Source organism: Ctenopharyngodon idella, chromosome 18 (assembly GCF_019924925.1).
Source record: "Ctenopharyngodon idella isolate HZGC_01 chromosome 18, HZGC01, whole genome shotgun sequence".
Classification (NCBI taxonomy): Eukaryota; Metazoa; Chordata; class Actinopteri; order Cypriniformes; family Xenocyprididae; genus Ctenopharyngodon; species Ctenopharyngodon idella.
In genome coordinates, this window is record NC_067237.1 from 16743697 (window position 1) to 16764553 (window position 20857).

At 38.8% G+C, this 20857-nt stretch overlaps 1 protein-coding gene across 3 annotated transcripts in view; it reads left to right on the plus strand.

The window, feature by feature from the left end:
* Positions 1–20857, plus strand: part of lekr1 (leucine, glutamate and lysine rich 1) — a 208141-nt gene that overhangs the window by 24847 nt on the left and 162437 nt on the right. For all 3 annotated transcript variants that reach the window (XR_007926205.1, XM_051870470.1, XM_051870471.1), the window contains exon 4: positions 9523–9642. Coding sequence is in view for 2 of the 3 variants with exons in the window: in XM_051870470.1 (XP_051726430.1) it covers positions 9523–9642 (120 nt within the window). In the remaining variant the exon portion in view is untranslated. The remainder of the gene's footprint in view (positions 1–9522; positions 9643–20857) is intronic.

Here is a 20857-nt window from a genome sequence, read left to right on the forward strand (position 1 = left end):
TGTAACGGGCATAGGGTTGACAGGGTCAGAAGATCAACTGATGCATGATGGGATTGGATTTATACATGAAGACTGATGAGGTCTGGGTTTGGAGAATCGATTCATCTCGTTCAAGTCTGTCTAGGGCTCTGCAGGGGATCCGGCAGGTTTAAAAGGCAGGCATAGAGAATGTAAATCAGACACTCTGGGCTTGATTTGTCAAAAAGAGGCTCTGAATGAGTCAACGGAGTGATTAGAGATTCAAATCAAGCCCGTGTCATGCCACTTTAACAGGGAACTGCCCTAAACGCTTTCCTTTGATGTGCTGCAATATGACCTACAAGCAAAAAAAATGCAAAGCATCTTTTAGAAATGGATAAAGAGGATAAATTGTCGGTCCCACTTTATGTTAAGTGGCCTTAACTACTATGTACTTACATTCAAATTAATCATTTGATACAATGCACTTATTGTGTACATACATGTTTTTACATTGTACTTATATTTTAAAAACACCTGTGTGTAATTACATCTGTAATTAATTTCTGTAATTACATTCATAATTACACTGTTGACCCATCCCTTACACCTTACCCCTACCCTTAAACCTACCCATACCACCAAAGCTTTCCCTAACCTTACCCATATCCCACCTCAATAGCAGCAAAAGTGTTTTGCAATTCAAAATGAACCCAGTAAGTGATATTTTTTGATGTAAGTACATAGTAGTTAAGGCCACCAAATATAAAGTGGGACCAAATTGTCATCCTGCGATTATGAAAATGACACTCACTACAGCTGATCCGTCATTAATAAAAGTACTATGGTAATACCATGTTTTTTCCCCCTCTATGCTTATCCATCTCTCTACTTCTTCAGACCTTTAGTGTAATGATTGAAACACACACACACATACACACACACGCACACACGCACGCACACACTTTAACACCTGTAAGTATTATTAAAAATCTCAGTTAATGTGTATGTGTGTAGGAGTGTATAGTTCATGCATCATATCTGTCTTCATAATATATTACACCTGGACTTGACAGTTTAATATGGCCACAGTAAAGGTGGTGACAGAAATATCATCATGCACATGCATTCATGTTTATAAATGTACAGTGAGGTCCAAAAGATGAGAAAATCTGAGATGTTTTTCATTTAAACCTGGAAACCAACAGGACTTAAAGAAACTAAAAACAGGCATGACAATAAATAATGAAGAAAAATGTAAGATTCTGCACTATGTCTAGGTCACTAATCACATTGATCATGTGACTCTGTCGGTCAGATGTTGTTCTATTGAAGCTCAAGATGGTGGTCGTATCCTGTCAGTGCTGGAGATCATGATCATCGGGTTTGACACACTTGTGGAGTTCATGCAGCTGGAGTGCTGCTGGTGACCAATCAAATACAGAGACATTCACGCATTCATGTTCATTTTTTCAATTCAAATTTGAAGTCAAATTTTCATGCTGATAATATAATTTGTATTGGCGTTAGTAACAAATGCAAAATAGATGAATTTTCACTTGTGCTCTCAAACTTTTAGGCCACATTGTACATTTACACATAACACTATAAAGCAATGAAAAGGACATTTGGGCTGAATTACTTAAACTGAAACAAAGAAAGCTGATGGAGTGATGATTAGATTACAATAATTCAGATACATCCTGGTCCTGTTGTTACTGCTATAGCAACCAGGCAAACAGTGAAGTCTGGCTGTGATCCTGCTCTGCTGTGGTCTGAGTCAGCACTCATCATGCAAATACACCATTCCTCTCTCTCACTGGGGACTTCTTTCTTTCGTTCATTCATTATTCTATTCTTTTGTCCGTTCTTTCATCTCTTTTGCGTAATTTCTTTCTTTCATTCATTATTTTATTCTTTTGTCTGTTCTTTCATCTCTTTTGTCTAACTTCTTTCTTTCATCCTTTCTTTCGCTCCTCCTTTCTTTCGTCCTTTTGTTCCTCCTTTCTTTCACTCTTCCTTTCGTTTGTTCATCCTTTTTTCTTTCATTCATCCTTTCTTTCATTCGTTCATCCTTTTTTCTTTTATTCATCCTTTCTTTCGCTCATTCATACTTTTTTCTCTCATTCATCCTTTCTTTCTTTCGCTCTTTTATTCCATTCTTTTGTCTAATTTCTTTCTTTCGCTTCTCCTTTCTTTCGTTTTTTCATTCCTCCTTTCTTTCACTCTTCCTTTCGCTCGTTCATCTTTTTTCTTTCATTAATCCTTTCTTTCGCTCGTTCATCCTTTTTTTCATTCATCCTTTCTTTCTTTCTTTCTTCTCTTTCTTTTTTTCTCTCTTTCGGTCACTCTTTAGGTCTTTCTTTTCTTTTTTCACTCTTTCTTTTCTTTTTTCACTCTTTCTTTTATTATTCATTCTTTTGTCCATTATTTTGTTCTTTTGTCTAATTTATTCTGTTTAATATATTCTGTTTGTCAACTGCTCGTTCTTTTTCTCACATTAGTTCTTTCAACTGCACGTTCTATCCTTCTTTTTTTATTCTTTCATCAGTTCTTTTGTTCTTTCTTTCATCTGCTCTTTCGTTCTTTTGTTCTTTCTTTTATTCATTCTTTCTTTGTTGTTCTTTTATTCTTTTGTCCATACATTCCTTTGCTCACTCGTTCATCCGTTCGTAAAGCGTGAGCTGTATCATTTCTTCCCTCATCCCATCAGCCTCATCATCTCAAACCCCAGGTCCTGCTTGTGTTTTTGCGTATGTCTGCATACACTCGTCTATGCGCATGCGAGAGATATTTTGTGTATGCAAACCCAGAGGCCTCATTCAACCACCTGCACATAATATGCATTTAATATACTTTTGTGTCTTGCTTGTATAAGGAAGTCTAGGAAAACATGAGTAGGCCACACATTTAGCTTCAGGCACACATGAAGAGGGTTGTGATGACAACGGCAGCGACAACAGAGGAGTAAACTGCAAAAGAATAAACAAGAGTAAAGGCCTCCTGTTGTGGGTTTGCAGGAAAGGAGAGTGTCACAATCATGCATATGATTTTCATATTTCAGCCAGACGATTTGTGATCTCATTCAAGACCCGAATGCATAAACTTTGGTGAGCCTGGGGAAAGGCGGATGACTTTTTGACTGAAATATCATCAGAGGATCACATCCCTGAGCGAAGGAGAGTGTGAGAGTGTGTGGTTTAATGTGTCACATCAGTGTTTGTATGTATCTTGTTTGTGTTTTATGATGTTTGGTTTCCATGAATGATGCCATAGCAATGATTATAATCAAGGAAATACTTTAGGATAGGAAGGACAGGCTCTTTCTCTGTTACACATACACTATTGCCCTTTGAAATTTGCGTGCTACTTCTATTCTTGTTTTCACATTACCGCTTCATTTGCTCATCAGCGCCAAGTAATAAAATTAGCCAGACTGTACATGTCAGTTCACTTAATTAGGATAGGCTTTGTTTGTCTACGCAATGATTAAAGCAAACTTGCATTATATTTCCAAAGGTTTGAGAAGTAATCCAGTGTAGTCCACATAGCTGTTTCTCAGTAGCCTGGATCTTTCAGTAAGATGGTGATTTAGACTGGAGCTCTTTGAACTTCTCGACTGATCGGGAATGCGGCCACGAGTCACGTCTCTGTTCTGTGTTCATTACTCTAATGCTCCCCAGCTTCACACTGCTGATCAAAACCTCACGTTCAAACGCAGAGCTGTTCAACAGAGGGGTGAGAAGCCCACCGGGTTTTCCGGAATGCCGAAAGAAGTGGAAACTGCACATTTTGTTGGCATGATGCTGTATCAGACTTGGTAATCGTTGCATAATTGGTTTGCTGTTGGACGGTGTGATGTTGCTTCTGTTGTTCACAATGACTGGCAAGAGATGGTTGGATGTGTGTTGGCAGAATAGACTTGAGAATACATATTAAAATAGGTCCTTGTCTAATTTAATTACATCATTAAATGATGACTCTCTTTATTTAATCGTTCTTTATGTGACAAACACATGGTATTTGCTTACACTACAGCTGCCAAGTTATTTTCTAACTCTGGTTCAAATAATAGTTCTGGCATCCCTCTGCTTCATATCTGGTCAAAAATGAGTTGCAGGTTTGTTAGGGTGCAGTGCAGGCTATATTAAAGTGGAACTTTGCCAATTTTCAACCTGCTTTGTAATTTGTTACAATGTTGCTAGTATATGTAAATGTATAACTTATAAACATTCATCAACTCACATCAGTTGTGGTAAACAGAAGCTCAAGCATGTTCGCTTGACGTGCGAGAACCAGTGAGGTTCATTCTCGTGTTTTTGCAGCACTTCTGAGCTTCTGCAAGAACCAATGAGGTTCATTCTCATGTTGCGCATCAAGTTTGAGCTTCTGCAAGAACCAATGAGGTTCATTCTCGTGTTACACATCACATTTGAGCTTCTGCAAGAACCAAAAACGGAAGCTCAAGCATGTTCGCTTGACGTGCAAGAACCAATGAGGTTCATTCTCGGGTTGCGCAGCAAGTTTGAGCTTCTGCAAGAACCAATGAGGTTCATTCTCGTGTTGCGCAGCAAGTTTGAGCTTCTGCAAGAACCAATGAGGTTCATTCTCGTGTTGCGCAGCAATTTTGAGCTTTCACAAGTACCAATGAGGTTCATTTTCGTGTTGCGCAGCAAGTTTGAGCTTTCACAAGTACCAATGAGGTTCATTCTCGTGTTGCACAGCAAGTTTGTGCTTCCACAAGAACTGATGAGGTTTATTCTCCTGTTGCGCAGCATGTTTGAGCTTCCACAAGAACCAATGAGGTTAATTTTCGTGTTGAGCTTCTGCAAGAACCAATGAGGTTCATTCTCCTGTTGTGCAGCAAGTTTGAGCTTTCACAAGTACCAATGAGGTTAATTTTCGTGTTGAGCTTCTGCAAGAACCAATGAGGTTCATTCTCGTGTTGCGCAGCAAGTTTGAGCTTTCACAAGTACCAATGAGGTTCATTTTGGTGTTGCGCAGCAAGTTTGAGCTTTCACAAGTAACAATGAGGTTATTTTTCGTGTTGCGCAGCAAGTTTGAGCTTCCACAAGTACCAATGAGGTACATTTTCGTGTTGCGCAACAAGTTTGAGCTTTCACAAGTACCAATGAGGTTCATTTTGGTGTTACGCAGCAAGTTTGAGCTTCCACAAGAACCAATGAGGTTCATTCTCGTGTTGCGCAGCAAGTTTGAGCTTTCACGCATCAAGCAGGTTCGGTTGAGCTTCTGTTTATGTTCACTGATCAATGTTTATATGTGAATAAAAGCCTTAATTCAATCTGTTCATTATATAAAGTGATCGTATCTCTTCAGAAAATCTGGAGTAAACCATCAAAATTCATTCGGATTAATTGTACAATCTCTTTATGAACTTTTTGAAGCGTCAAAGTGGTATTTGCGTGGGCTGCCTATATGGAGGGACAGAGAGCTCTCATATTTCATCAAAAAGATCTTCATTTGTGTTCCGAAGATGAACGAAAGTCTTACAGGTTTGGAACGACATTAGGCTGAGTAATTAATGACAGAATGTTCATTTTTGGGTGAACTAACCCTTTAAGTGTAATTTTTAGTATATTTCGGAGTCATTTTTAGTATATTTCTGAGAAGTACACAAAAAGTAGAATGAAAATATACTTATTTTTAGTTTGAAAGAAGTATACTTATAGCACACTTGAATAAATTTCTTTTTTGTAAGGGTCTAGGGAAAGCAATTCTATTATGCATTTCAAGGTGGCAAAAATGTAAATTTAATGATAAAAATATTTCAATTAATTAAAAATTTACTATTTTAAGTAATATTTTGTGTGTTATGCATTTTTATGTTGTTAGCTTAGCAATATGGTGACACCAACTCTACAGAAAAAATTTATTCATCTGTGTGCTTCATACGGAGAGCTGCCAAATCACTTACTTATGAGGTTCCATTTCAACTTATACCGCATCTACACTGGACGCGAGCGGCACGATGTAGGCAGTAGACAGCAAGCAGCTCACTTGGTAATCGAACAAAGCCAGTGACATAAATGTCTGTAAGTAGCATAAAATCATTATAATGATTCACCATTGCATGCACTCGCACTGATAAATGTACGGAAGCACACGCGCACTCAGCCTCCCACTCAATCACACGTTAATAGAAAGAGCAGGTCGGTTCACCGGCTCGCTCACGCACAGCCAGTTGCTGTCTGTTATCACGATTCTTTCAGCCTCCTACACGCACACACTCCGTCCTGTAGACGAGGGAACAGCAGAGTCCTCTTTAGTCTGGGATTTTGCAGCCCATTATCACGACTCTTGGTACAGACACACACTCTGTAGGCAGCTGAAGCTCTGCTCTAATTCTGATCGAGTAACGTGAGGTAATGAACCAGACATTGTGCGCTATTGAACTGTCTCTCATTAAGCCTTGCTTTGAGACAATAGGGCCAACATCTGCTACGTTTACCCACCGCTTGACAATGCAGTAGCATGCTGACATTAGTCTGCACTAGAGCTTAATGTATGGATTTATGCTCTGATGAAATAGTCTGTAAGCTGCTCATCTCTGCGGCAGTGAGCATCTGAAGCTTTCTAAATACCCATAAGCCCCGGTATTTACCTGTGTGGATGGTGGGAATGTGAAACGCAAATAACAGAGACATCTGGAGATGAATATAATGTTTTGTGTTGCTCTCTCAGTGCCCTTCAATAAGTGATGAAGATCCTGGAACAGGTCTCTCATGTCCTTACAAGACTGTAGCGTGTGTAATTTCACAGACAGTTCTGGGTACAGTGCATTCCGAAGCCATCTGTGGCTGCGCCATATTTCAGCATGGCTGGATCGTCTGACAGCAGAAGTGAGAACAGTACATTCTCACTCTTGAGAATGATTTGTTAAGGGAAAATCAAGAGTCAAAAGAGCCTCATCTTTCATTTCCTTTGTGGGGTTTTTGAAGTCCTTATTTCAGAGAACGAGCAGAGACTCTAAGCATTTAAGCTCAAAGGGCCGTATATCAGATATGTCAAGCTAAGAATGTTAATCTGGAAGCAGTTTTTGCCACTTACGCACTTACAATCGACATACACGCCATAAATTGATCTGGAAATTTAACATTATCCATAACAATAGAGTATATCCATTAGGAGAACTTTTATACAGTGGGTGATTGTTTTTAGGGATTTTATTGGAAAACAGCATCTGCTAAGATTTCATTAAACTTTGTTTTGTTTTGTGTGTGTGTGTGTGTGTGTATGGAATCCTGTAATCCTGTCATTTTCCTTTATTTGCTATTGAGATTAAAATATCATCTTTTAGATCTTTAATGGGTTCATAACTAAAGAAATAATTTTTTCTTGATTTGAGATATATGTACAAAAGTTTGGAATCGGTAAGATTTTTAATGTTTTTAAAACATTATGCTCAACAAAAAAGTAATATTGTGAAATATCATTACAATTTAAAATATCTGACTGTTTTCTATTTGAATACATTTTAAAATGTAATTTGTTCCTGTGATCAAAGCTGAATTTTCAGCATCATTACTCCAGTCTTCAGTGTCACATGATCCTTCAGAAATCATTCTTAAATGCTGATTTGCTGCTCAAGAAACATTTATGATTATTATCAGTGTTGAAATCAGTTGTGTACATTTTTCCCCAGGGTTCTTTGATGAATAGAAAGTTCAAAAGACTTTTTATCTGAAATAGAAATCTTTTGTAACATTTTGCACTACTGTTCAAAATTTTGGGGTCAGTGAGATTTCTTTCTTTCTTTCTTTCTTTCTTTCTTTCTTTCTTTCTTTTTTTTTGAAAGAAATTAAAGAAATGAATACTTTTATTCAGCAAGGATGCATTAAATTGATCAAAAGTGACAGTAAAGACATTTATAATGTTATAAAAGATTCTATTTCAAATAAATGCTGTTCTTTTGAACTTTCTATTCATCAAAGAATCTTATAAAAATGTACACAACTGTTTTCAACATTGATAATAATAATAAATGTTTCTTCTGCTGACATCAAAGCAGCATATTAGAATGATTTCTGAAGGATCATGTGACACAGAAGACTGGGGTAATGATGCTGAAAATTCAGCTTTGCATCACAGGAAATAATTACATTTTAAAATATGTTCAAATAGAAAACAGTTATTTTAAATTGTAATAATATTTCACAATATTACTGTTTTTTTTTGTTTTTTTTAATATATAAAATATAAATATTTTTATCAAATGAATGCAGCCTTGGTGAGCAGAAGAGACTTCTTTCAAAAACATTAAAAAAACATCTTCCTGATCCCAAACTTTTGAACGGCAGTGTGTGTGTGTGTATGATAATATATATATATATAAAAACACATTACCTCTCATATATTTGAATGCTCACCAAGTCACTCATGCTCAACAAGCTTGCATTTATCTGGCCAAACATACAGTAAAAACATTATTATTGTGAAATATTACAATTTGAAAGAAATGTTTTGTATTTGAATGCGTTTTAAAATGTAATTTGGCAAAAATATAATGACAGCAAAGCTGAATTTTCAGCAGCCATGAATTACTCCAGTCTTCAGTGTCACATGATCCTTCAGAAATCATTCTAATATGATTATTATCAATGTTGAAAACAGTTGTGCTGCTTTTTATTTTTTATTTTTGTGGAGAACAGTCAGGGATGTGTTATGCTTTGAAGAACAGAAGTTTGAAGGGCACATCAATTTAATTATAAGAAAAATTAATTTCTCCAAAACAAACTAGTTTCTTAACCATTTTCCATTTCTGTAGAAGGCTATTATCTGAAATTGATTATTCAAAATGCAATTATACAGCTTCCCCACAACAACACACACTAGAGCCTTTCTGAGTTCAGCTACTGATAGAAGGGGAAAGTGATCCATTGAAGTGTTTCAGATCCGCATGTGTTCTGATTTCTCACACACACACAAACAGATGGTGTGAATGAAATACATGACTTCGCCACAAGAACCCAAGATTCTGCAGCTGGGAATCTTCTGAAGGTCTAAATTTATTCATAGCCATGCCTTTTACCAGCACAAACACAAACAATAGCGCTCGCTCACTCTCTCTCACGCTCTTGTTCCGTCTTACACAAACACGAGCCTGAATTAGGCACTGAAATGGGCACACACAAACACAATGACAGACAATTACGCTCCCGGTGATATCGCACTGATATATCAGCTATTGCTTCGGGTTCGATAATCCCCCATTCGTGTCAGGGATCTCCCGTTGCTATAGCGACCTTGTCTGTGTGAAATCCACAAAAGCCCATAATACTCTGCAGCCTGTATATATATGCCTGTGTTTCATTTAGGCGCACACACTCCACACACAGCACGTAACGCAACCCTCCTGCTCTGTGGCTGGGCCGCTCTCCTGCCATTGAACTTTTATTGGGAGAAAAAGAAAGACACTTTATATTTGGAAAATCAACAAGTGAAATGTTTCCACACAAACAATATTGTTCCACATAAAAAAAACTCAACGTAATAATTATTGTTCCATCGCTGTTTTCTCTACATCTCATTCTGTCTCTTTTCCAGCACGAGGGCCCTTGACCTGCAGCTGTGCGTGGTCACGCGTGAGATGGAGAGCGCGAGGGCGGAGAAAAACACCGCGCTTACAGAGCTGGAAAACGAGCGCTCTTGCCGCCTGCACCTCAGGTAAGGAAATGAGGGAACAATGGCGTAAAAAACACAAAAGAACAAGCAGCTTTCATTGGGTCGTGAGAGCGCGTGTGGAGTGTCTGCAGTAGCCACCTCAGCCACGGCACGACAGGAAGAGCTCTGCAGATGGGAAACAACTGTGTGCGTGTGTGAGTACACTTGTGGGTGTTTGCAGGCACAAGTGTGAGAAAAAAATACAAAGTAAAAAGGGAAGGAGAACTAAAAAGAGAACAAGCGTACATTGATTTGAGCAGAATAGATTTCTGTGTAGTTGTAAAAAAAATACAAAATGAATTTCAAAATCCTTTGAACATGTTTGTTGATATGCTTGACCATTGTATTTCTTATTTTAGTCACATGGTTATGTAACGACTTATTAGGGTTCCTTAACTCTTTCCCCGCCAGCGTTTAAAAAAAAAGTTGCCAGCCACCGCCAGCATTTTTGATAATTTTCACAAAACTTTCATGGCCCTCAGAATATTTTTTTCTATGAATATCTGAACATGCAATATATAAAAAGAAAGAACCTCTGCTTTTAAACAAAAAGCTTCATGCATTCTTTCTTAGCAGCACTTGAATGTGGGTAAGTTTCATAAAAAAAAGAAAAATCTGAGAAAATCGCTTTTTTCCCCCTCAAAGAATACATTGTGCGTAAGCAATGCTTTTATCACTTGTTTCTGCTCCTTTTTTTCCTGTGTTTTGATTTGGAGATTCTCTACTCTTTCAGAAGATGTGTAATAGCACCTCCTACCGTATAACAGTAAAAACATGAAAACAATGGCAAGGAAAGAGTTAAAGATATAGAGCGCTATTTTAACGATCTAAGCACACTGGTCTGAAGCACATGGCGCAGGTGCACTTAGGGTGTGTCTGAATCCACTATTGCTAGTTTAACCATTCCCTTTAAAAGCCAGGTGTGCTTGCACCATGGCGGATTTCTATTTACATGGTGGAATATAGACACCCTCAACCTGACAAGTCAGTTTAAATAAGTATTGCCACAATTGGTAAAAAAATTAGCCAATTTTATTCGTCAATAAAGCAGTGAAGACTTGCATCTCTTGTTTTTTTCTCTGAGTTGTGTTGCTGTAAAAATAGCAGCAGGGCAGTGTCAGTAGCTCACAGAGGGCAACCATTTGACGTCATCGACGTAGAATGCACTGTGCACCTAAACAAAATGGCGCCCCCCATTGTCCAAATATGTCATGGATTTTTTTAAATAACATAAATCTTTCATGGGTTTTCTACTACATATTTCAGTAAGAGACATCAATTATGTTATATTAAGCCATACAAGTCTTAATACCCGGGGTTCCCTTTAAAGGGGAAATATCATGAAAATCTGATTTTTTTACGTGTTTAAGTGCTATGATCGGGTCCCCAGTGCATCTACCAATCCAGAAAACGTGAAAAAGGACAACCCAGTAACTTTGTTTTGGTAAGCCTTTCTCTGTAAGCATGTGAAAAAATGAGCCGCTCAGATTTCGCTCCCCTAGTGACATAGGAAGGGGATCTTATTATAATATTACTGCCCCTTAATCTACACGTTTCCACCCACAGCACCGCCATTTTGTTTTCGCAAGAGACAACAGTGTACCAGTTCTAATGCCATGGCAAAAGTTGGAGCAAAGCATGTTAACTGTTCTGTAGTTGGCTGCACAGACGAGCACTGAACACTATCTAGAGTCTCGTTAGCTTGGATATCCTGCAAGTTGACCCTGGAAAGCTCGATTGCTAAAAAGGGAGCGTTTCTGTCCGAGCGATATTTTGGAAAAAATATTAGACCATTCACAGCCTTTGATAGCAATCATAAACATTAGCCTGGTGTGTAATAAGTATTGCCACGATTGGTCAAAAAATTAGCCAATTTTATTTGTCATTACTGCAAATAGGTAATTCTGATACATACAGTGACTATCCATTTTTATCTTTATGTATACAATAATAATCTTTTACATTGTAATCCTTTTATTTTTAATATTTGGCATGTTTGTGTGCTGCTGTGCGTCCCTGTGTGGCCCATCTGTTCTATATATAATAACAAATATTTGTCTAGTTATTTACTTTTAGTTTATTCAAGGCTTGTTCCTCCTGCTAATATCTTTTGTTTGTGATGTAAACAGTTAATAATCAGGTGTTGTGACGTGAAGCTGTCATGAACAACAGAGGTCTCGGTTGACTGGCAGGTGATAATGCAGTCATGAGCTCTCTGACAGGCCTTTCTATCTTCTCCAACCGTCACACACAAAGGCCATGATGGCGTCACAATACAAAGTGCTTCCAGGAAAGGTGTGTGTCAGGGGAATTAATGCGAGTAAAGGAGTGTGTGGCAAATTTATTTGTGGTTAGTGTGCTTCAGCTCAGTAATGTAAAATGCCTGGAGTTACTTGAAAATCCTTTTCTAATTAGTTTTTAATAATCTTTTTCATTGTTTGCTCTCTTTCTCTTTGTCCCATCTTGACCTTGATTGATTATTTCGGCTGATGGTTGACATCTGTGCAGGTTATCAAGTCGTAGTTATCAGCTTTTAATGTGTTGCCAAAGCTTACAGAGTATTTATTTTACAGAAATAGACAATACTGAAAATAAACATAAGGCCAATTAAAGGTACAATGTTTACATTCAATTAAATTAAAAATGTAAACAAAATGTATTTTTTTTTCTCATGAAAATATGCTAGCCTGACATTATGACACCCTCATGACCACAAGGGCTATTTTCACATAGTCAGTGTTTGGGAGTGGCAACCGCATTTACTTATAGATGTGAGTCTCAAAATGTCCTCATTCATACAGCGAATGTAGAGTCACGAATACTGTCTGTATGAATGTGCAACAGGAGTCGTGCCCGTATTCTCTTATCAGTAACCATCGCGAAAGTGACCAAAATAATATCAAAGTTGCCGATGTCCAAAAAATGAAAAGTCTTATCACTTGACACGACAAGAGTCCATTTGAGCTGTGAGTTCATCCATCAAATCTTCATTAACTGACAGCAGTGTTTATATGTGGGTGGACATATGAAAACCCGCAATACACGGTAGACACGCATTTGTGCAGCGCAGAGCGGCTCTCTCGACCTGTGTGGCGTGACAGAAAACTAGTTGTCCAGTCCTGTTCTGTTCACACAGCGTGGGATTTCTGCGAATGTGGTGGTTGTGAGTGGGGGTTGCACTGACTAATCGACTAGTCGACTTTAATGCTCTGCCATGATGCTTTAAAGGGGACATATCATGAAAATCTGATTTTTTCCATGTTTATTATAATATTACCGCCCCTTAATCTGCACGTTTCCACCCACTGCGCCACCATTTTGTTTTCGCAAGCAGCAACGGTGTATCAGTTCTAACGCCATGGCAAAATTTAGAGCAAAGCATGCTAACTGTTCTGTCGTTGGCTGCACAGACGAGCACTGAACAGTATTTAGAGTCTTGTTAGCTTGGATATCCTGCAAGTTGACCCTGACAAGCTCGATTGCTAAAAAGGAGCGTTTCTGTCCGAGTGATATTTTAGAAAAAATATTCACATTCACAGCATTTGATAGCAATAATAAATGTTAGCCTGGTGTGTTTGGCAAACTGGTACACTATGTATAATGGCCGTTAGGGATGTGAGGGTGAGAAAATTTCCCACCGGTTAATTGACATGTGACAACACTGGTAATACCGGTGTCACCGGGGGGCGGGGCCTCCACCTCTTTTTTTTTTAAATCACTTATAATCAAACTGTGGAATCAAACTGTGGAAACTCTGGAATCAAATAAATAAGGAACAGAACGTTTAAGTTCTTTAGTCAAGAGCAGTGAATAATTCTCTCTCTTACCTTTGTTCTTTGATTAACATTAATGACACTTTAAGATCTACCGCTGCTGCTGCACACGACGCAGATCTGACACGTGTCCCATTTTACTCTTAAAGTTCATTTAAGACCTAATTTAGCTCATTTAAGACTGCTCTTATGAGGACTCTCGACAAAATGGACATTTTGGCATAATTTGTGTGTTATGGTTCGTTCAAGAGAACTCGATACTGGCGTGCGTTGTGTGTGTCACAGGCAGGACATTCACAAACAGTGCGTTCTCTTTTGTCTTGTCGCGCTTGAATGGTTTAAAAGCATTTGCATGAATACAAGCTTGATCATATAATGCAGAAAAACGGATGCTGCATTAATTATGTTAAATATTTTTAACGCGTTAAACTGAAAAAAATTGCTGCGGTGGGCAAGTGATGAAACCGATGTTGCGACTGAACACCAATAACACCGACTATACCGTAGCAAGCCTTGTGGGCGTCCATACGGGTTTTGCACAAAAGATTAACATGACGGCACATGCTAGTCGATGAGTTGAATCAACTCCACAGCAACTACATAAATTTATCCACTAACCATTCAGAAACATCCAGTTTCATTCTAAAAGTTTTAACTTCTTCCTGAGTCTCTCCATCAGTGTCGACTCCGGTTTGAACAATGTAAGGATGAACACCGTTACTGACAATCCTCATTTTGGCTGTGTGAGATTCTCCAGCTTTGTTGTTGTTGAGCAACCGAAGCGCAAGCTGTTAAAGCTCTGCCCCCTTCTGGAAAGGGGGCCAGGAGCAGCAACTCATTTGCATTTAAAGGGACACACACAAAAGCGACATGTCTCACACCCAAATAGGGGCAAATTTGACAAGCTATAATAAATGATCTGTGGGGTATTTTGAGTTGAAACTTCACAGACACATTCTGGAGACACCAGAGACTTATGTTATATCTTATTATATCTTGTGAAAAGGGGCATAATAGGTCGCCTTTAAGCATGATGTTGACTAGTTGCTGATCATGGCCTATAGAGGGCGAAACAGGATAAGAAATCTTTGAAATCCACATTTACGCTCCATATCCAACAGTTAATGACAAATAAATGCATACTCCGAGAGCGCTCCACAAGATATGTTTGATTATTCCATCAGGGTGCTCAGTACTGATCAGGTGAATGCACTTTTTAAACAGCTTATTGTACATGTAAGTTAATCACCGTTCTTAACTAATGCGCTGTTACATTGTAACACACACACATACAGACAGTAGCATGTAGATCATGTGCAGATCGCGTGCATAGAAACATTTCTAGTGTATATTTCTTAGTAACTAAACCCACAGCTTCACTATTAGTAGAGAGACGCTGCCAGGTAGAATCTTTACTGTGCTACTTTATCTGTATCTGATTTAGAACGAGCAGAAATCTGTGAAAAATATAACAACCCAAAGCAAGCTTAAAAATAAGCTGCTATGTAGGAGTAATAGCCTTGTGGGCAGCGCTATGTTATATGCCATAGCTGAGCACAAGACGACCTGCGTTCAAGTCTCAGCCCGAGGTTCAGGCTTATTTGTTCATTAATGACGTCATCAGCGTTGACTCGATTTTAATCACATAAATGTCTACTTTAAAATATCTGAAGTCGTCCCTTGTTGTGAGTTCTGAAGAAAATTTCTGGGTGTGAGTTTGGTTATAGAATGCAGTTGTCACTCCCTTTAATAACTGAAATGTGTGTTAATGTAACCGTATTAAGGATCAAAATACAGGACTGACAACTGTATTCTGCTGCTATGTGATCTAGGCCAAGGTCTTACCAGGTTATTCATTCAGTGATAATGATTGTATCATTTCATCACCTGTAGAACGAGGAGCTTATTTCCCTGGGTGCCCTTATATGTCACGACCTATTATATTGGAATGTGTGGCATTGTGGTATATAGTGGGTGTTAATATTACATCTCACTTTCTCAGGACGCCTTTTACATTTCTCAAAGTGTCAAGAAATAATCAAAGTGCTCTTGTGTGGTCTTACCTTGCACCCCATAAAAATGTATCCCTGGAAAAACAAAATGTTCTATTCTGTGTTCCTGTGCTGATAGGGATTGTAATGTTTCAAGATGGTTAAAGCATTTCTCTCGCTCTTTCATTCTCTGTATTTTTTTTTTTTTTTGCCTGTCCCAGTTGTGCAGGACTCTAGTGAGTCTAGTGATGTGTTGCCAGTCAAACATTGAAACACAGTACTCAACTTTCAATTAATTCAGTTCTGACCCCATTTGCCCCATTTTATCAGCCAGTAATTACTAAACAATTTGCACATGATATGTAAAGTCTGTCTTGTCAAAGACAAGTTTAACATTGTTTCTAGTTTAAGATTTTCACAAATACTTAGTCTTTTATTTTTATAGCAACAAGAAATGTCTAAAAATTGTCAAACTTTAAAAGAGCTCTTAAATGCCTCATCTCCTTTTATTCATTTTGGTTTATTTTATTGTTTCCAAGACCATCCCAAGACCTCAGTATCCTGAGTTCATTTTAGTTAAACTACAATTGATGGCTCCGTTTTCTCTTTCTGCACAGCAGTTGCCAGGCTTTTTTCTATTCTAAGCTCAAATACATGTTTTCACTGTTTACTGTGCATGCTTCACACTTTCCCACTACCTCGCAACCTCGTAAAAATCTTCCTTTTGAAATGTTATCTTACATTTTTTCACGTGGATGTCAAAGCAGAGTGTGACCCTTGTGTTGAGCAGTGTTGAAGCTTCGACACTAGTCATGTGAAAAGACCTTATGTACTGTAATAACCTTATCTAGCACAATTTGTACTACAGACATGAATGATACTTCAAAGCGTGTGTCTCATTTAGAAGAGTTATTAAGTTTGCGATTATTTTAATCAGACAAAAATGGAAATGATATTATCATTTAGGCCCTGTTTACACCTAGTATTAAGATGCGTTTTGGTCGATCGGATCACAAGTAGACGAGGGAGACACATACCCGTTTACACCTGGTGTTTTAATCCGTCTCTTTTGTCCACTTTAAACCACTTCTGACCTGATTTCTTCGAGGAGAGAGTCTATGAGCAGGTAAATGTATGGGTTTTTTCAGACTTTTTGATCTAATGGACAAAATAAGCTTGCACAATTTACATATGAACATGCCCGGAGACGGTGGAAAAGTGTGAGTGTGTGTTAGAAATCAGGAACATTGTGCTTGGTACATTTTTCATCTTCAAACCAAACTTGGGTCTTTAGCCAACAAAGTTTAAATCCCGTCTGGCTAGCGTGCTTCCCATAATGTTTACGCATTAGGTCAGTAGGTGAAAAACTGGAGCCGAGCCTCAGGTTCGAGCCTCTGTTGGGTCGTTGCTCTGGCAACGACCCACCACACCCTATAGGGGTGTTACAATATACACTATTGACAATAACCATGATATTTATAAAATGAAATCTTGATATCATATAATATTACACATACAAAAGTATTATAAGTAATCCAGCATCAGTAACTGGCTGACACTCCAAGATGGGTGTGGGTTTATTGCACCTTAATGCTGGTTGCCTCCCACCATAAAATGGAAAAAAGAAGAAAAAAAAAAAAACGATGTGAAAGGATATGACAGACGAGACACTCAACCCTCACCTGAAAAAAGTTGGATTCCGTAAAAAGAAGAAGGGGAGTTTGAGCCCCAGTCAACAGTTCTTGTTATAAGTTGTTTTTGTACGCTTGTACAGTTATGATTACAAACACTCTCTACATCTCCCTACGCTCATATTTTGAGTGTGATTCATTGTTTATTTTGTGTTTTCTCTTTTTTTGGGCCAAAGTTAAAGACAGCTGACTGATGGTATTATTTTATTTTTTTTCAAAATGTTAATAGATATTGCAATAATATTGCTATTTTGAATTCTTTTGGCCATGGTAATTATGTACTGAAAATCTGATATTGTGACAACCCTACACCCTAGCATTGTGGCGGCAACTTGCATTGAAAATCTTTACTCTTATTTTCATCAGAAAATATAAAAATGTAGTTGTGAAGAAGTCTTTCCCTGAAGGTCGGTAAAATGAGAGCTGAAGTATGCTCTCTTTATTCTCTACTTCACAAAGATATGAAGTAGATTTCACATCTTTGAACTGCCTCAGACATCAGAGCAAAGAAAAAATGAAATGGTGCGATTCTTAGATGTCTTTCCTCCTTAACCCCCAAGCCGTAATGTTAGCGTCACTTTAAAGGGCCCTTTTCATGTCTCGTGTGTGTGCATATTTATTTTTTTGGAGTGAAGTGTGCGTGCTCCACATATGGGGCATGTGCGTGTGTAGTGCGAGCTCACTGTAGCGTGAGGTCTAGCAGTCTGTTCGGTCAAAAGGTTTGTAGCCTGATTATAGACTACGCCCTAGCGGTTCAGAGAAAGAGACGGGGAAGGACAGCGAATGAGACAGGAAATATAAACTGTTTGATCCATGATCACCCCCTAGGAAGGTGAAGAGCACCAGAATGCTGATAATGTTAATGATGATGATGATATGGGAGGTGATTTATAAAGACAGTTGTGATGAAGTCATGGATCTGAAAACCGGACAGGCTGAGAATGCTGAGAAGCAGGGGAAAGGCGGGTTAGCAGCTGGCCAGACGCACACATCAAAAACAGACCCATGTGCTGTCCAGACACACTCCAGAAACACTTCAAACCCTGAGAGCGAAATGAGAACTAAAGAGAGGAAAGGAATGGGGAACAAAGACAGAAAAAAGACAAAGCATGAAGGGTCAATCTGAATGGGGTCAGTCATTGCACTGCAGTCCAGTTTAACTGACAAAGCCAGATGTGCTTCCAGGAAAGGCACACAGCTGTTAGTAGTGCTGATCAATCAGGTTTATTGGTGAGGTTCTTGTCTCTTCTCGTCTCTGGTCTGGTCTCTGGTCTCATCTCATCTCTGGTCTGGTTTGGTCTTGTCTCGTTTCTGGTCTCATCTTGTCTCTTCTTTCGTCTCGTCACTGGTCTGGTTTGGTCTTGTCTTGTCTCTTCTCTCATCTTGTGTCTGGTCTGGTCTGGTCTGGTCTGTTCTCGTCTTGTCTCGTCTCGTCTCGTCTCTGGTCTGGTCTGGTATCTGGTCTGGTCTGGTCTCGTCTCTTCTCTCATCTTGTCTTGTCTCTGATCTGGTCTGGTCTCGTCTCTTCTCTCATCTTGTCTCTGGTCTGGTCTCGTCTCTGGTCTCATCTTGTCTCATCTATGGTCTGGTTTCATCTCTTCTCTCATCTCTGGTCTCGTCTCGTCTCTGGTCTCTTTTCTGGTCTGGTCTCGTGTCTGGTCTGGTCTCGTCTCATTTTTGGTCTTGTCTCTGGTCTCGTCTCTTTTGTCTCTTCTCTCATCTCGTCTCATCTCGTCTAGTCTCTGGTCTGTTCTTGTCTCGTCTCTGGTCTCGTCTTTGGTCTGGTCTGGTCTCATTTCTGGTCTGGTCTCGTCTCTGGTCTCGTCTCTTCTCTCATCTCTGGTCTCGTCTCTTCTCTCGTCTCTGGTCTCATCTCGTTTTTGGTCTCGTCTCTCGCTTTGTCTTGTCTCATTATCTCACCTCTCTTCTTGTTTTATTTCCTCTTATTTTCTCATCTTTTCTCATAACATCTCTTTTCCTTGCATCTCGTTTTTTTCTTGCCTCTCATCTTGTCTCATCTCCTTTCCTATTCTTCCTTCTCCCTTTTTTCATCTCCTCTTCTAGTATCCTGTCTTGTCTTGTTTCATTTCCTCTTTATTTCTCATCTCTTCTCACATCATCTCTTTTTCTTACATTTCATCTTTTACCTCTTATTTCATCCCATCATCTCGTCTCCTCACCTCTCTTTTCATCTCCTCTTCTAGTCTTCTGTCTTCTTGTCTTGCCTCTTCTTGTCTCATTCCAATCCTTACCTGTCTTGACTTTCTCATTTTGCCTTTTTACTGTAATTCTCTTTTCCTCTCCTCTGACAATAGCCATTTTTCTTACCCTGGTTTATTCCATTGTTATGAAAAATTAATTTGCATGATTCTCTCCCACTGTGTCACTCTCTCTCTCTTTCACTGCCTCTTTTACTGTCTGTCTGTCTCCATGTCTCACCCTAACACTGCCATGTTTACCCGTTTCCATGACTCCTAGACAAGTGGATGAGTGTGTGCTTGTGTATGTTTGTTTATGTGGTGACAGACTGAGATGGGGGGATGGATACACATGTGGTTGGTGTGTGGTCGCTGAAGAGATTTCGTACATGTGTGTTTGTGTGTGTGTGGAGTTGGCGTCCTGTTTATTCACATTGAGACTTCTGGCAGCTCTTATCTGCCGCTGTCTCATGATGATGATGTAATGCTGGTGGGGATGAGTAGGGGATGGTGTGATGTAGGACAGCGGTGCAGCCGAACTGACACAGTACTTCAAATCTACAAACCTCAATGAATCACCCAACTAAACACTGACGGTGCTGACACCCAGCCAGAAACTGCAAGAGGCCAAACCCAAAGAGACACAGACTGTCCCATAGAAAATTAATGGTGTTGTAAATGAAGGTCCAGCAGGAGCATGTTCATCTAATCCTGTTCATCACGACACTAGCGTGTACTGTAAAAACAGCTGCTTACCAAATGTGTTTACCTTCAACTTACTCAAGGATTATATGAAAACGTGAACTCATAACAAATGAGACATAGCTTAAAACTAACAGGAGTACAAATATCCCACCCACACATAAAGTGTAAACTTTATTTATCTAGGCTTATAGAGTTTTGTGTTCAAGGACTTGACTTTAATGGATCAAACCTGGTTGATTCAGAATCAGCAGTGATTTCAGCACTGATTTTTTTTAATCATTATTGATTGTGCTGGTTAATTCCTGTAATATAGAAAGATCACAACTGAGATCTCTGTATCATCTCAATTGTTTCTCCTGAATATAATTGAGATTGAATATTGAATGAATGTTCTCAGACTGGCAAAGATACAAAAGTGTGCAATAAAATATCAGAGATTTGGGATCTGGGTTGACATTCCATTCAGTAACATTAGGCAGTTTTGATTTAAATGCTGTTTAATGTTAGTGATCATGTTATTTTACATATGCATATGATTACATATGATATCGCTTGTTTCTGCAACTTCGTGCTTTAATCAGGAGATTCAGTACTCTTTCAAAAGATGTGTCATAGCACCCCCTAGCATATAACAGTGAAAACACGGAAAGCCGGAGTTTGGCGGGGAAGCGTTTTCTCACAAATAACATATTCCATGTTTGGTGGGGAAAGAGTTAAACATGAAAAGTGTAAAGCTGCATCCAAAATTGCGTACTGTCTAAGTAGGTACTACATTTGAAATTTCGCAACCTTTAAAAAAGTACGTTCTATATAGTATGAATGAAATCTGGACGTACTACATCTGCCATGTTGTCATTATC